The following is a 16889-nucleotide window of genomic DNA, read 5'->3' as shown; positions in this document are numbered from 1 at the left end:
AGAAAAAAGCAATGCCATGCGAGAGAATTACCAGCGAGGCTCTCTCTCGCCAGTTTTAGCTGTGTAGCGTGTTGCGTAGTGTAGGATAGGATAGGATAGGCTTAGCTTTGAGAGAAGACTGGTTGCCGTATGTAATTTTGGCGCCGCCGTTTCATCAGCCACGCCAGTTTCTGAAACAAACACTACAGGCCAGATAAAAAACACAAACCTTTAGGGGTAATCGTTATGTTTGCAATTGTAAATTGGTAAAGAATGTAGTTGTGTGTTAGTTGACCAAATGTATATAGTTTGTAAACTACCTTAAATGTCAAAATTCCTAGCGCCGTTTCTGGCTGTTCGAACGCAAGCGCCGAATAAAGATGGCGGCGCATGTGCAACTTTCTGGACAATGGCGCAGTTTATTACTAAATTAAAGAAACCTTGAATTGTACAAAAATGAAATTATACGTTTTGTGTATGTTTACATAGACATGTTTGATGTACTTTCGTGATAATATTTTGTACAAAGAGGTGATGAATGCGAAATAATGCCACGGCGTAGGAATATTAAAACAAGAACCTTGGTTTGGTGAACTATTTGTTCTTGACGTGCTGCGAAGTATTGACAAAAAAACAATACTAATTTAATGTACGCCATTTTTTATTTGTTTAGGAAAAACATGTAAATAAATATTGGTTTAAAATTAATTAAAGTATGAACAAAAGGTATGTCAAAAGTATGGGATTATTTTGTAAAGTGTGAAACTGACAGCAAATTGGTGACATGTAACCTGTGCAAAAAGATAATTAAACGACCATGTGGCAACACTACTAATCTATGGAAGCATTATGAAAAATGTAGTGCCCAAATTATTTCAAACAGTGCTGGGAAAAAAGGCCAACAAAAAAGAACAATAAGAGGAACATATGCAAAAAGATCACATGTTTGGAATTATTTTACACCAGACCAAAACAACCTACATGCCTTTTGTCATTCTTGTAAAAAGCCTGTGAGATTTCCAGGTGGAAATACTTCGTGCTTATGGAAACACAAAAAGAATTGTTTAGAAAACAAAGGACCTGCCCCGAACCGACTTCCGAAACACGAAAAGATCATTACAACAAAGAAAAAAAACTCCCCTGTAAAAAAGCAATCTAAAGTCTGGAACTACTTTATTCAAAGCCCACTGGACAAATCGTCTGCAATATGCCTGTCTTGCCGACTAGTCATAAGGAGACCTTTTGGCAACACCACCAATTTGTGGGTTCACCACAAGAAGTGTGTTGATTCAAAGCCATGTGCAGAAACCTCGACAAGCCTTGCTGGTGCCCAAAATGATGATGAAGATGGTGAAATCTGTTCTGAATTGAATTTAAATACAGTCTCAAATGCCCCAACTGAAAAATATGTTGTACTGCAGCCATATGATGAAATGAAAGATGATCTTGACCATTTCGATGGATGTGCTGGAAACTCATCAGCTGGTAATTTTGACAACTCGCTAAAATCTAGTACTGAAGACCAGTTTACTGAACCAGGCAATTCGATAAATAATGACAATGAACAAAAAATTACAAACAGCATCATTAAGTATTTAATAGATGATTTACCATCCAGTCATATTCTTGATGGTACTGGATTTTCAGCTCTTATTAGGAATGCCCATCCAAATTACATAATGTCAAAAAAGCATATTCTACACAACATTTTCTGTGCCAAGAAAAAAATGACACAGTACATCAGAGACACTGTACAATCTGTTCCTTCTGTATCTTTATCTGTCGAACTTTTTAAGCCTCAGGTTGACTGTTCTTTTATAGCCATTTATGTCCATTCCAACAATCTTCATCATTTACCATGTACCACCCTTGTGTCTTCAAAGAACGCCAAAACAGAAATGATGCTTGCATTTCGCTTTTTAAATTCTAATGCAGGATCTGATGAATTGTTTGATATTTTTTCGAATGCATTTGAGCCATACCTCAGTAAGGATTGGTCAAAAGATGACTTACATGCTCTTGGACCTCTAAAAGATGACACTGACACTTTTTGTGTCGGAAATATGCAAAGTAAATCATCTTTGCAAGAGAAATGGAGACCACATGTCACCCATGTTGTTGTGGGTACAAACAAAGTTCTAAACAGTGCAATAGAAAGTGCTAAAATCCTCAAAAACTTCAAATTGTTGTCATGTTTTCGGTCCCAACTCCAAGAGTGCTTTGCTAAAGTTATGGCGAAGCAAACTGGAACAAGAGTCGATAAAGCAATTCAAAGGGCTGAAGAAATTGTTACATACTTTCAACAAACTGATAGTGCAATGCTTCGTCTTGAACGAATTCAAGTCAATTTGGGTCGCCCACAGCCACTTCTTCTTGCCACAGTAACCTCACAAAATGGATTGTCCCTGTATCAAATGATGCACAGGCTGTTGGAGTTGAAAAGTGAAATTTCAATGCTTGGAGAAACCACTGATAACATATGCACCAATCTCAGTGATGAAGATTGGGAAATTTGTCTTTCTTTGGTGAATATTTTTCAACCATTTGAAAAGGCTATGGAAGAAGCAAGCAGAGATGCATGTCTCGGCAATGGCATTCCAATTGCCATGGAGTTAACATCAAGAGTGAAGTAAGATTTCATATGTAAACTATTAATTAAAAGGTAGATAGTATATAGTTGGCTAGTGAAATAAATGTCATGCTTGAATCAAGACAAGAAATATACATTACTGTTTTGCTACCCAAGCATATTTGAATATTTATGGTTAGTTAAACCATGTTGTTTAGAAGTAAGGTCTTGTTTTTTCAATCAACTTAATTTTTTCTGCTGTAATTTCAGAAAACTGCGAGATGGTGATGACAATCATGTTGTTAAGAACTTGCTGGATGAATTTTATGAAGCTTGCTTAACTTTAAAAGATGGAGCACTTGACCACAATGATTACCTCGTCAGCACTTTTTTGCACCCTGGGTATGTTTCTGTTTCATGTAACAGAGTTTAGAGTTGTACAGTAGATGCAAAACTAACTTGCCTGTGGGTTATTGTTGTTAGCAATAAATGGATACCTAGTCTAAGCCTACAATAAACAAGCCCAACCGCATATATATATTCCACCACCAAGAAATTAAAAAAATAATAACAGAAATATTGTACCACAATTTGCGCATTTTGCTTTGTTTAAGTTTTTTTATGACCAATGTGGGTTTGGCCTGTTTACTTCAATCAATTTGATAATCTCTTTAAACTTGGCAACCCAAACTTGACGGGGTTGCTGCTTATGGTTCAGAATCTAAAAAAATTAACAAAGGTACAAAGAATAGGTCAGTAAGAACTTTGAATAATGTAATGTTTTCTGAAATAATGTAATGTTTTTAATGAGATAACAATTAGTTAAGTTGTTACTTTACCTTCATAAGCGAATCTTCGTTCTGGAAAGAGTGGTTCAAATGTGTTCAATTTTACTGTGTTTTAGGCTAAAGCACCATATACCACATTCCTGTTTGGAACGAATCTCACATTTTATTGCAAAAACTAACTTGGATGACACTGTGGAAGCAATGAATGCCGCAACCTCTTGCCCTTCATTTGGAAAACTGAAGTTTTCAAACAACATACAACATCAGGTACAAGAGTACATGAATGACTTTTCTTCAGTTCCTGCTTCCCTTGTTGTTTACTGGATGGAATACAGCACAACATGGCCGGATCTATCAAAGCTTGCTTTAAAATACCTTAAAGTTCCCCTGTCAGTTGCCCAGCCTGACCAGTATGTCTTTAAAAGTCCAGCAGTCCTCTGTGTGGACAAAGACACCAAACAACATGCAGAAGATGTGATATTTTTAAGAGAAAACATGATTCGCTACCCAAACATGTGGAAACTGCTTGACCAGTACTAAATTGTTGCCTAGGATACACCTTGCTTCAAAACAAGTTTTTATTATTATTTTTTACCCATACGCCCAGAGTTGCCCATATATATTGCAATTAGATTCCATTGATATTTTGCTGCTACATCTGCAGTGTTTCACTAACCTTTTCAAACATAACAAAAATATTTAATTGATCTATTATGTGCTACATCATGTCACAATCAATATGAAAATGTATTGGTCAGTTCATTTATATCCTAACTGTGAAAACTATGTTTTTCATTGTAAGATGTTCTGCTTGAATTAGGTGTTCATCTTGCCTTTTTTCACATTCTTGTTCCAATGATTCTGTGACTATATTATTTGTTTATTTTATTGCTTCTCATTCGTTTTTTAATAATCACTGTTAATAGTTTGTGCAATCTTGCAATCAATATGTATTCAGAAAGAAATTTACAAATTGAACAGAAGTGTGTTTTTATATAGATTACTAAAGGAATTGAATTCTGCAACACTTATTATTAATCAAATGCCTGCAAAAATGGCAAAACATGCCATTTAAAGACTAAAAAAACTAGAAGAGTGGCTTTCTGATATACTTCCATTTTATATATTCTATACGATATTTACCAATTTACCATACACATCATTTGATCTACACATATGATTGTTTTTGTAAACAAAAACTAATGGGTCCCCACACGCGTGTTTGTGCGGATTTACGGTAAACAAATGTTGCGGTGATTTTTAGATTCTTAAGGACAAATTTTTAGAAAGCATTAACCCAACAATAAAAAAAATAGTTCGTATTCTTTTGGCACTATTATTGTCATATATATATATAATTACAAAAACATTAAAAAAACGATACAAATACTTCAATTTAATCTCTTGCTTCGACCCAGATATTGTCGTCCAAGGTCGGGTTTTAAACAAATTTTCCTACAAAGCCTTAATTACAGACACTATAAATTAAACAGCCATTTGCTGCACAGGTATACATAACAAATTGCTTTTTTACTTAACTTTGTTTCGCAAAACGACTACCATTGAGCTTTAGTAACCTCTCACTGACCTTTAGTAACCTTTTTTGACACCGTTTTCAATAGCAAGCAGACTTAGTGTAAAACAATACCGGTTTGCCTAATTTATATTTGAGTATTGGTTTGTCAAAAATAATGAAGCTACGTTGTGACGAAAATTCGATCTTAACTGTGTTTGTAATACCTACAAGTTGACCTTTAGTGACCTGTGGTCATGCGGCGGCCAAGCTGACAACGAGAATTTAAATACTATTTATCACGGCTATAAAAAGAAATTATGTTTATTTTTTCACCTTTATGTTGATCAACAATGTTTTGCTTGACATTTACAAAACCGAAGCACTTTTATCGAATTTAAATTACGTCTTAGGCGTAAAACGTTTGCTGGAAGTGCGAGTGATAACTTATAAAACGACATGGCATTGCTGCGCAAAAACAGATGATTTCTAATCACTGAAAAGACTGTCTCTTAAAACGTCTGTCCGGACGTCAAGCTGATCCCTCCCGCTCTGCACTAAACCGTTTTAATCGTAAACCAGTGAATGACTCTCTTGGGACTTTTGTCTGACTGACAGTGTACACAAACTATGGGCTGTAAAAGTCATTATTTGGCCGATTAAGGCAAATTTTTGAATACTAAACGAGTAAACTACTGCAAACAATTGTTTGAAATTTCAGCACATTAGAGCTTGTATTTCTGGCCTAAAACCAAAAAAGATTATTTCGGGATTTAAGGGGTGACGATTATTTCGGGCTCAAAGGGGTGACGATTATTTCGGGCTTAAAGGGGTGAAAAATGGGTAAATCCAATAAAAAATTAGAAAAGTATTTAGAATACCTTACATTGCACCAACCAACAAAGCATGAAACTCTTAGATCATGTACTTTAGTCAGTACAGCCGTTTTCAAAACTTTACGTTTTGGGGGCTTGTGGGTGAACCGCTGGGTCATTTGGGGTCAAACTTTAGGAGGATCAGGTTTTAAACAATAACTAACATCTGTGTAAATTTGAATAAATTTAAAGCACTCTTTCTTGACCAAACGCGTTTGACAGACCAGCGTTAGACAGAAACGAATATTTTGGGGTTTAAGGGGTAAAAATGGGTAAATCCTGTGGGTGAACCGCTGGGTCATTCGGGGTCAAACTTCAGGAGGATCAAATTTGGATTAATATGTAACATCTGTCTAAATTTTAATAAATTTGGAGCACTCTTTCTTGACCAAACGCGTTTAACAAACCAGCGTTAGACAGAAAAACGAAAAAAAAATACGGACAAAAACAATATGTGTCCCCTTCATAGAAGGGGACCCATAATAACTGAAACTGCTTGCTGTGAGAAAAAAGCTTACTAAAATATAACTTTTATAAACTATTTATCTGTTTAATTTCTCTCTTTCTTATAAGATACATTTATATCTGTTTAATTCAGCTGGCAGTCTTTGTTAATTTGAAACTTTATTGTTAACTACACAAACCTTGCTTAAAGTGTAAAATATGTTTATTCAACTCTTGCCATGAGCAAACGCAAAGCTAGTTGAAGATTTTGACATGTCCAGAAAAAAAGCGGTACACAAAATATTGCCAATCTACTTTTCTGGTATGACTTAAAATGAGAAACTAAGAAAGAGCATGGCGCTAAAAGCAACACAAAATCATGGTGTCAGCCACTCTTAAAATTTCACTTGGGGTCCAGCATTGCGAAGCACAGACCACTTGAAGAATGGGTGCCATAAATGCTGACTATAACAAAATATAGATAACAGAACTGCGAAAAAAAACAAAATTAATCGGTACGAAATTATATCTAAAAAATTATAATTAAACAGAATTTAAACTGTACATTGGCACTAGACGCTTGCAAGGCAGGCACACATGTACAAGTGAAGTTCAACAAAAAATGCACAAGCTTGCATTACTAACAAAAAAGTGTAAAACTATGAACTTGATGCAATAAATAAGCACCACTTGCATCTTCAGGTTATCTGAACCACCGCAGCTTAATGGTGTGCGGTTTTAGGAGCTGTAGTGGTTAAAAAGGTCCTCGACGCGAATGGTGTTGTCGATACACCATCAGTGTCTTTCGGTGTAGCAGGACTCACAGTATCTGGAAGAACTAATTCTGCTTCAGTTGCTTCACGTTGACCCAACATAAATGAAACATCAGTGCTTGAATTGATTTTCTGTGCACCCGCTGGACTGCTGGCAGAACTTAATGGCAGCTTGTGTTTCAATGCCAGATGCACTATTACATTGCGGTTGTACTCTGAAACACAAACACAGCAGTTTTACACAGTGTAAGTTACATGTAATGGTGTCCTATTACTGACATATTTAAAAATATAACAGGCAACTTTACACTGAACCTGTTACACTAATTTTTATAGAAGATGAGAGCCAAGCTAAATGTTTACAAACCACCTTAGAAGTAGTGGTTACAAAAAATGGTATGACATTAAGTAAAGAGTAAACCAAGATTGATATTTTTAAGGTTGGATATAATTGGCAAATTGTGCTTATTGTTGTTCAAATTTTAACACAGATAAAAAATAGAAACATATAACTTCAGTTAGCAGTCTTTCTAAAAAGTAAAGCTTAATATATACTTACGCAGTGCCTTGTAAAGCTCATAACGAATCTTGGCAGTCACCTTGCTCACCAAGCACAAAGCAGTGACGGCAGCAAAAATAACATTGAAGGCAAAAATAATGTGAAAGTCACCAAGCCAGGAGAATGTCCCGAATTTTCCTTGCAAGTCAAAATCAGTAATTCCTGCGAGAAAGAACGTGTTTAACAAAAGGTCTGTGACTCACAAAACTAACTTTGTATCTTACCTAATACTCTCGATAGCACAGGAAGAGACGCACTGAGCAACTGCATGGCATAGCAGTTTGCAATGAGTTTTGTCATGGTTGTTTCATGGGCTATGGGTCGCAGGTTTTTGAAGCCGGGCAATTTGTAAAATCCAATGACAGAAGCAAGCATAAGGTACAAAATTACAACCGCTTCAAGCAGTGTTCCAACAAGACCAAACGTGGACAGTGAGGCAGCACCAAGCGAATGAAAATGTGATTTTTCATCTTTTAATTTTGCTGCATCAGGGCAATGACCCTTTTCTTTTGGTGGTTCTTTTTCCAATGTAGAGGCTGCCCAAAACTTCCACCAATGTGAATTAGCTGGTTTGGCTGGTTGTTCAAGAATACTTGGAGATCTTGGACATGTTTTTTCGCTTTGAAATTTTCTGCACAAGTGGACAACAGTTAGTGTTTATGTCAGTGGTTCCCAACCGGTACCTTAGGGTATTTTATTTATTATGTATTTTTGCACACAATTCGATTATTCTGACTTAAAACACTGGGTTGCATATCACTTGCTGTGCTGGTGCAAATACAGGATGCTAGTAACTTTTTGTGAACAAATATCATGTCTTGAATTGTTACATATTGATAACTAAAACAAAAACGATTATGCGCTCACTATCAAAAAGTTTTACGTAAATTAGGGTGTACTGCATGTGCAAAAAGCGCATTCAATTTATTGAATTTAAGTTATCTTGTACAATGTTGAAGCTAAAACATGATTTACGAAATATTGTGTCAATGATGTTTTGCCTCACATTAAATAGATTGCGCATAAGTGTGCTGGGGTCTTGGGGATTTAGTTGATCAATAAGTAAAAACCGTATTACCTGTAATCCTTGCCAAATTCTTCTTTTACTGTACTGGGATGTAGTTCATGGTCACCAATAAACACTAACTTCAAAATGTGGATTGAGACCTTCAAAAAATCGAAGTTATGAATTTGTGCCCCAAAGTGTCTCAAAAAATGTTTACTTACCAAAAACAAAGCAAGGCCTGTTAGCGCCAAAATAATTAGTACAACCAACGGATAACCGATGTTTCGTTCAAAAGAGGAAGCTTTTTTACGTTTTTCTAACTTCATTCTATTGTCATGGACTTCATGTAACTTTTGCTGCAATTCTTTGTACTTAGTGGGACTGAGCCGACCAACAAATGTTTTCGATTTCAGTTTTTGCTGCAGTGCTTCCTGACAATATAAAATGTGTGCATTGTTTAGTTCATGCATTTCCTGGAGATAGTAAACCTGTTTAGTTCTAACAGTTTACAAAATGCAGTTTCCTGTTTTATGCTGCACATCATTCTAATAACTATAATTATGATGTATCAAGCTATTACATGTGACTATATGATTAGCCAGTTCAACTCAAAAATGTCATGCACTATTATAAAGTCATTTGTTTTGTTATTATACCCCTTGTCAGTATTTAAAATTTACTATTAGGTTACTAATCAGGTTGATACAACTCCTGGTTGCATGTAGTGTATATTAAGATTATTTATGGACATAGGAATGGATTATACACAGTTGGTACATGGGTTATACAAACCTCTTCCATTGCTTCCCTTGCAATCTTTTCATCATTATTTTCAAAAATTTTGGGTTTCACAAGCAGATGGCCGACAGCATCAAACAGTGTGATAAAACCAATAGGGGCACATCCAGCCACCATGAAAAAAACACTTGCACATAGAAGAAATGAGTATAAGTACTGAAGATAAGATTCACTAACCATCACAAGAATTTTCTGCAAAAAATAAATATATATAACACTTGCTTATGAAAACATTGGTTAGGCGTTACACATAATACAGTATGACGAAATCATAGTTTACCATCTATTGCACCATAACCAAGATAGTTTGCTCACCTGGGCTGAATCATCCTTATCAAAAAAGGCTAAAGCCAACACAGAGAAACCAAATACAAGAACTAATAGAAGCAACAACACTGTTAGAGTTTCATAAACACGTGGCATGAGTCCACGTCGATATCCAGAAAATCCTTCCGATTCGGTAAAAAAGTAAGAAAACGGCAGCAGGACAAATAAAGAAAGATTGCTGAATCGGAAAGTCCATTGCCAAAAAGCTGTAACAATATGAGTTAATTAGTTATCACCTTTACAAATACTCATTATATGTGAGGTAATTACAACTTACTGTGAATTAATGCTCCATTTAACCATTGTACCCAGTAACTATCGGGATGTAAGTGTACCACTTCATTTCCAATCATCGACATAGGCAACATAAAGATACTTCCACATGACACAGCCAATGTAAAACAGCACAAATAAAAAGAGATTCTACCAAAATACGCATAAAATCTGTAAGTGTTAGTACAAATTATAGGAAAAAGCTTAATATGTACCTGTATGCCTGTGCGTCTTCATCAGTGTCATACAATCCATCGCGTTCGCGCTTCTCGTGGTACCGTAAGATTATAAAATATGAACAAATGTACAAGACAATAAAAGTAAGAAGTGCAATGATGTTTTCTCGGACCTAAAAAACACCAAAAAAATTTGTAAACTTTGAATTACCTTCTTTTTACAAGTATGTACTATAGCCTAGGACATACATTAAAATATATAAATTTTAAAAAAACATACCACATTATTAAATTCTTCCTCTTTTTCTTCTATTGACTGCTGATAGTAGGCATCATCTGTAGCAATAGCCCATTCAAACATTATTTGCTGACACTGGCTGGGTGAATCAAGTCATACATCAGCCAATGCTAATTTTTGGGGGGTTATATTATACACTTCATTTCTTTACATTTTATTTTACACATAACACTAAAAATGACATTAAAGATTATGAAAAACTTTCAGCGCATGTATAAGATTGATCTGTTGCTTATTCTGGTAAAACAGTTTAATGATTGTTTTCTGTTTTGACCATCATCAATATAGATCAGATATTCTTAAAGTGTATACCGCTAGATAATTCCAACTTGAGTAACACAGTATTTAAGTGCAACTTTTATCTTATGCTATGTGCTTGGTGGTGAAACATAGGTGTGCACGACATAACACCATAGCTTCATTTTGACCTTATTTACAACCAAAGAGAGTAACACATTGGAGTTATTAAATAATTGAATTTACACTTTTTTAGTTGGTTGGTGTACCGCAGAAGTGCACAATTCAATGGTCATATGTCATGTATCCTTAATTCAAACAGCAAACATTATTTGCTACAAAACTATAAACATGCTGAGAAATGCATCATACAAAGACAGAAGGGCATTCAGTTTATGAATCATTGGTCATAGGCTTTGAATACATACACATCAATACAAGCTGATTCTAAACCAATGGATAACCAATTTTGTCAAATAAACACTTGAGTAGATGATCAAATTTGGGGCAAAATCTTGATTCAACAGACTAAAATGTTGTAACTAAGTAGCTGTACCAGGCATGATACAACTATTATGAAATATGTCACAACCGTTTTGTAGATTACATAATGCTTGTATATCTATAGATAACAAAAAATCCCAATTGTTTAAAGTTTTGAATAATGGGTTTAAGTAGCTTTACAAAAAAACTTTGTTTAATTTTTTTCCCTGCACTAGACATAAGCTACAAAACAGTAACTAATACGTGACATATAGTGATTGGTTACGGCTCTTCAAGCCAAAAAAATATCGGCAACATAAGCCAAACACAGAAGCAAAACAGGCAAACACGCACACATGCTAGTCGTACAACAGATACAGTTTTACAACAAAAGTCGCCGATCTCACAAACTAAACTAAACTACTTGGACGAACTAGGTGACGACCACTGCTAAGGTAAAAGTACAACCTAACAATTAGTCTGATACGTTCGTCGCCGTTCACAAAGCGAATGACTAGTATGTGCGATAGTTTCATAGAAATGTACAAAGGCCAGCGAATGCTTTCAGTCGTGACAAGGAAAACATGCGAAAGAAGAAGGCAAGGCAAGGCACGACCAACTTCTGAATGAATGGCTTCTGAGCTTAAACAAACGCAACCATTGCGATCAGAAAATCACTTTTGTTGTGAAGACCGAAATCATTGAAGTTAGTTTTTCTAAGTCATGTGACATGGCTTCCAGAGGAAAAGCGGAATCCAAAGTTTTGCAACAAAATCTACAAGACCAGATTGATCGGCTTGTACAACAGCTGGCTGATTTGGAAGAAGCAAAGTACGTTTACGCATGTATTTTGGCGCTTAGTAACAATCAAAACGTTAACGTAAGTTTTGCTAACCCCGTTTTAACTTTAAAAAATGTAAATTCCCCTTGTTTTGTTGGTGTCAAACAAAATTATTCGCGCAACTATGTTTATATTTTGCCGTGTTTATTATATTTTCTGTCCTTAACTAAAAATCGTCCTGTTTTTGGTGACACGAAGTCAAAACCACTGCCTTTAAGTATATTGTAAAACATTACTTATTATGCCCAAGAAACCTCTTTTTACTTGTATAATCACTGTGTAGTAAAATGATCAATATGCAGAAAAAGAATATTGCATAAACAAAAACTTCAAATTCACTGTGTATACCCCAGATTTTTTTGCCCTTGTTTGCTATTCATGTATGTTTCAGGGAGGAACTGGAAGATGAATATGATGATTTAAAGCAGGAAACAGTTGACCAGCTTACAGAGGTGAAAGAATCATTAGAGAAAATGGTAAAGGGAGATGTGACATTGGTTGACAACATCAATGCAATGCAGCTGGTAAGATCTTCAATGTAGCAGTTAAAAAGGGTATTACTAAATATCAGATGTTACTGCATTCTACCACATGACATAAGACATGTGATCATATCATAGGCAGATTTAAAGGGAATAAATATACTTTTGCAAAAATTATAATTATGTGGACTTTTGCAAGTGCTGACAGTTAGAGCTATTCGGGCTCGGTGAGGGTTTGTAATTGAAATAACACTACAATCTAGTATAAATTACCCTTGTTAGGGCTTGTATTCTCACATTTTATACACCATGGGGTGTTTAATACCACCCGTTACAATTTTTTTCTTTTTTAAATTTACTATGTGCATGAAGAAAAATACAATATCAACAAAATTTTGTAGCAAAAAAATGAACAAACCAATTTTTAGAAGTGTATATTTTACAGGCTATTCAAGCAGCAATATCGGATGCATTTAAAACCCCAGAGGTTATAAAACTTTTTGCCAAAAAGGAACCTGGTCAGTTAAGGACACGGTTGTCAGGCATAGAACGTGATTATAAGGTTGGAAAGTTGCCACAGGATTTGTTTATACAGCAGAAACTTGAAATTCTTGTCGCTGTAAAAAAGTTGGGAGAAGAGGTCAGTGTTATAACTTAATTATATGAAGCATAAGCAATCAGAGTTGCTGTTTTTGTGTTTTAGCTATCATATGAGGAACAATCATTTGTTGCTCAAAATAGCAAAACCTCAATGAGAAATTTCCAAGAAGTTGGGCTTGGAACACCAGATGAAAAGGCAGTTCTGGCAACAGCAGGCAGTGAAATTAAAAGTACCCACAAAACGTGACGTTTGCAATTGTACCTTTTTCTTGTTTTTTTTTTACCAAGTGATTTAGTGATTACACTGCAAATACATCCACTAGCTCTGTTAAAATTGAAATGTCTCTTCGAATGATTTCTTTTTTTTCAGGAAGGGTTTCTTGTTGTGCAATTGCTTGTTTGTCATCTCTTAATTGAGTAAGCTGCAAAAACAATCTTAATACGTATTCTTAAAAAATGTTGTGTATCATTAACTGACTCCACTCACTTGACTTTTGGACTGATTGACATTAATACCTCTGGTCTTGCACCATGTTTTAATTCCATCTTCCTTTTTATCAATTTTATGCAACAAAACTGTAACATTCCATCTTAATTCCATGTTTTTTAAATCAAACTGTAAAGCTGTATGCAGCAATTCCAGGATTTGCTGTGTCTGTATTCAAAAACATAAAAAAAATAGCAACTTTGATATTGCTACTGTATTTAGGTTTTGATAGAACTCGACCTGATGGTGATTTTCCAGTGCAAGTAGAAAGGCATAATTGTACAAGACTTTTGCTTTTATTGAACATAGAGCCAGCACGATGTTTTCATATTGTTGATACCACTTTTTGTATTCAGCATTCATATTTGGAAACTCTGATTCTTTTCTATGCACTGGTGCTATGTGGTCAAGTTCCTCTATCATGTATTTTAACTTTTCTTTAAATGAACTTGACAATAATAGCTTGGACGCTTTAAACAGTTCTATTGTTAAGCAGTAGAAAAGTTCAGACCCTGCTTTAAGACTGCTCATTATGTCAGATATGCTACATTGTTCTAATGCTTCAAAGGACACTTTCCCATTAGCTTTTTTAAAACAGTTGGCACAATAATGAATGTAATCCTCAGATTGATCAGGCATTTCCATTTGTTCACTGTTGATCGCTGAAAACAACATCTCTGCTTCAAATTGAAGCTTTGTTGGGTATGACTTTGCATATGTTATATGCATGTCTGTTTCAACACCAGTTACTTTGGAAAACCAAGCAAAAGCATTGCCATAGTCGTTATTTAAAAGATAAAGTTTTCCGATAAGGTACATTGTAAATGATTTACGAATAGTAAAGTAAAGTGGATTATTTGAAACTGATGCAAATGTGTTGGAGTCAGATGTTGGTAGAATGTGAAACCGAATTGAATTAGATTGGCATTGAGGAGTTTCATCAGTGGGATATTGAATTCTATCCAAAAGAAGTTTTGCTGCCTTAATGCAAGCATCATATTGCTTGTTCACTTTTAATATCACGACAACATTGTAAAGAAGCACCTTCATAAGTTGACTTTGACTGGGGCAAAAGCTTATTGCTTTTCTTACATAATGCAATGCAACCATGGTTTTGTCTTTCTTCGTGTATGAACATGCAATGAGATTATGAAGCGATGCTTTTTCTGTATCTGACAAATTGGATTCTAATTGAATAAGTGATGATGCAATCACTTTCTCAACCTGATCTTGTGTGTATAAAGAGCAGGCAAGAAAATAAGTGCTTGATTCAGGAATAGGAGCATCACTTTTTGAAACCATGGAAATCCATTCATTGATTTGTGAGGGTGTTGCGTTCACACAACTTTTTATGATGCAATCTTCAACAACCTAACACGGGGCAACAGAAAAATTAGTGATATTTAATCTCACACATATGCAATTAGTAAATACCACGGGGTTCTGTATGTGCCTAAACTCCTCATACAAATTTTTAGTTTGTAATTTTGGTAGTTTTGTCAGCCAGACATACCAGAGAACTGATAACAATCTGTGCACTTCTTTGATAATTCCACCTACAAAAGCATATTGTATTTATATCAAAGTGTAGGCTGCTATTGATCTGTAATAGTTCAGCTCACTTTTGATTTCATTTGGCACCTTCTTGAGTTGAGAAAGTAATTCTTTAACATTGTTGTAAACACTTCTGGGATCAGGAATGGCCGTTTCCGGCGCAGTCATTCCTGTGGTTAATTCTTGCTTCACTTGCATACAGAAATAAAGTTGTAATATAAAGACAAAAACTCATTTGCATAGCATATGTTTTTCTACACACCTTTTTGTAGGCAAAGGTTTACTTGCAAACTGTACCAATCTGCACCAATTTGGGTCACAAGGTTAACGTCATTCGTAAAGGATTGTACAATACAGTTGTAGCATGTCCTTAGGTTGCCACAACAACTTTCGACACACCAAGGAAGGCCTTGCACAAAATAAACCTGACGCAAAGTACTTCAATATGCTATACAACAAAAACACGGTCAACATTACCCTTCGCCGTTGTCCATTCCAGTTTGAAATCCACATTTGGTTTTGCAGTGCAGTTGATTTCCATGTGTTCAGGATCAAACTCGACTGTTGTTTTCTGTAGGTTTGTTGCATTTGTTTATTTACTTGGTATAAAACATAACGACAACCACAAACCTACGCGGTGGTTCAGTGTTTTGGATTTGGCGGTATTGTACTCTGCTCGATGATGCACCCTGGCGGCATAATATTCGTTGCAAAACCGGACATTACAAAGTGGTTGAAAACTTCAAACATGCTGTGTTTTTGTACTTTGTTTAATAATTATTATTTCATGTACAAAGATTTGTGTTGCCTCGTATAGATTCGACCCGATCCTAAACCAAGCGTCTAACTCTAAAGTCTAAACATTAATAAATTCCACCGACCTTGGCAGAACCTAAAAGACCTTCCACATGGTTGTTCTAAAACAAATGGCCATAAAAGAATGAAATTTGCTTACGACGCTTGTTTAAAACACACAATATTTTCCCGACAATTTGGTTCGAGTTTTGTAGAAAGCGTCTAGGTAACGTAATATAAGTAACACATTAGCAAAGAAGATCCGAGGGCAGCGGCGTAGCCAGGGAGGGGCCAAAGGGGCCATGGCCCCTCCCAAATTTTCAAAGTTGTATATTGAGAAACTTTAATTTAGTGTAGTTTTGCCTCTCATCATTGTGGTTTAGTCTTTCAACTATCAAAAAATTTATAAATTAACAAAAATGACTGTTGTCACCAAGTTGTGAGGTGAAATCCATGCTTTTTTATATTTATGTAGACATCGAATAAATCAATAAAGCGTTTGGCTGTCCCGTCGAACCAAGGTTTGGCAAGTCACGTGTTTGGTAAAAGCACGCCCTACGCCAAACATTAGCAAAAAGTTATTAGACAGCAAACTATTTGGCCCCTCCCAAAATGTTCGTCTGCCTACGCCACTGTCCGAGGGTCTACTTAAGTCCACACTTCCTGTGAACTCCAAACATTGCAGTTAACAACCGTGTAAACACTCAACGAACAAAAACCAAACCAAAACTCTTCCAGCAGCACTTCTTGTCTCCCTGTCTGAAACGCTGTTTAACGTCGATGCAAAACGAAAAGTTACCGATAAAGATTCATTCGAAAACCGCAGAACTACGCCGGTACATATTGCTTGTCATTCCAGCATCAGTACAGAAGATCAGAGGGAAATCGTCCATCAAAATTGAGTTTGTTTTTGCGTTCGCCAAGCGTCAAAAAGGTATCACAGATGTAGATTTATAGGCCGAACAGGTGAATTTAGCGAAAATCGTTTGTATTGCAGCAAATCTGTGAAGTCGGTCTCCTTTTCGGCTAATT

The 16889-nt window shown here is 35.6% G+C and overlaps 4 protein-coding genes across 7 annotated transcripts; 2 read left to right on the top strand and 2 right to left on the bottom strand.

Annotated features, from left to right (window-relative positions):
* The first annotated feature begins 63 nt into the window (after positions 1-63).
* Positions 64-4309, top strand: LOC145227860 (uncharacterized). Its single transcript, XM_080092785.1, has 3 exons — positions 64-2608; positions 2819-2950; positions 3453-4309. The coding sequence occupies exons 1-3, from the start codon at positions 708-710 to the stop codon at positions 3874-3876; spliced, it is 2457 nt and encodes an 818-aa protein (XP_079948911.1). The 5' UTR covers positions 64-707; the 3' UTR covers positions 3877-4309.
* Positions 4310-6373: 2064 nt separating this feature from the next.
* On the bottom strand, positions 6374-10555 carry LOC145227782 (limb region 1 protein-like). The gene is made up of 10 exons (XM_080092692.1): positions 10361-10555; positions 10120-10253; positions 9909-10054; positions 9620-9837; positions 9299-9496; positions 8728-8937; positions 8579-8667; positions 7725-8131; positions 7501-7662; positions 6374-7156 (listed from the first exon to the last, which is right to left on the bottom strand). The coding sequence occupies exons 1-10, from the start codon at positions 10439-10441 to the stop codon at positions 6891-6893; spliced, it is 1911 nt and encodes a 636-aa protein (XP_079948818.1). The 5' UTR covers positions 10442-10555; the 3' UTR covers positions 6374-6890.
* Positions 10550-15932, bottom strand: LOC145227781 (uncharacterized). 4 transcript variants are annotated; one of them, XM_080092688.1, is made up of 8 exons: positions 15693-15925; positions 15540-15633; positions 15325-15471; positions 15131-15253; positions 14943-15064; positions 13749-14879; positions 13509-13676; positions 10550-13443 (listed from the first exon to the last, which is right to left on the bottom strand). In XM_080092688.1, the coding sequence occupies exons 2-8, from the start codon at positions 15601-15603 to the stop codon at positions 13321-13323; spliced, it is 1878 nt and encodes a 625-aa protein (XP_079948814.1). In that variant the 5' UTR covers positions 15604-15633; positions 15693-15925; the 3' UTR covers positions 10550-13320. The 4 variants fall into 4 exon arrangements, with proteins under 4 accessions (XP_079948814.1, XP_079948813.1, XP_079948816.1 ...); XM_080092687.1 differs by having other exon boundaries at positions 15325-15487; positions 15540-15929; XM_080092690.1 differs by lacking the exon at positions 15325-15471 and having other exon boundaries at positions 15131-15248; positions 15540-15932.
* On the top strand, positions 11694-13355 carry LOC145227784 (protein LZIC-like). The gene is made up of 4 exons (XM_080092694.1): positions 11694-11929; positions 12331-12463; positions 12867-13061; positions 13125-13355. Exons 1-4 carry the CDS (start codon positions 11829-11831, stop codon positions 13266-13268), a joined length of 573 nt encoding a protein of 190 aa, XP_079948820.1. The 5' UTR covers positions 11694-11828; the 3' UTR covers positions 13269-13355.
* Positions 15933-16889: the final 957 nt, after the last annotated feature.

This window comes from Phallusia mammillata, chromosome 5 (assembly GCF_965637545.1).
Source record: "Phallusia mammillata chromosome 5, kaPhaMamm4.hap1.1, whole genome shotgun sequence".
Classification (NCBI taxonomy): domain Eukaryota; kingdom Metazoa; phylum Chordata; class Ascidiacea; order Phlebobranchia; family Ascidiidae; genus Phallusia; species Phallusia mammillata.
Note: the sequence above shows the minus strand (reverse complement) of the source record. Positions and strands in the feature narration are given on the sequence as shown.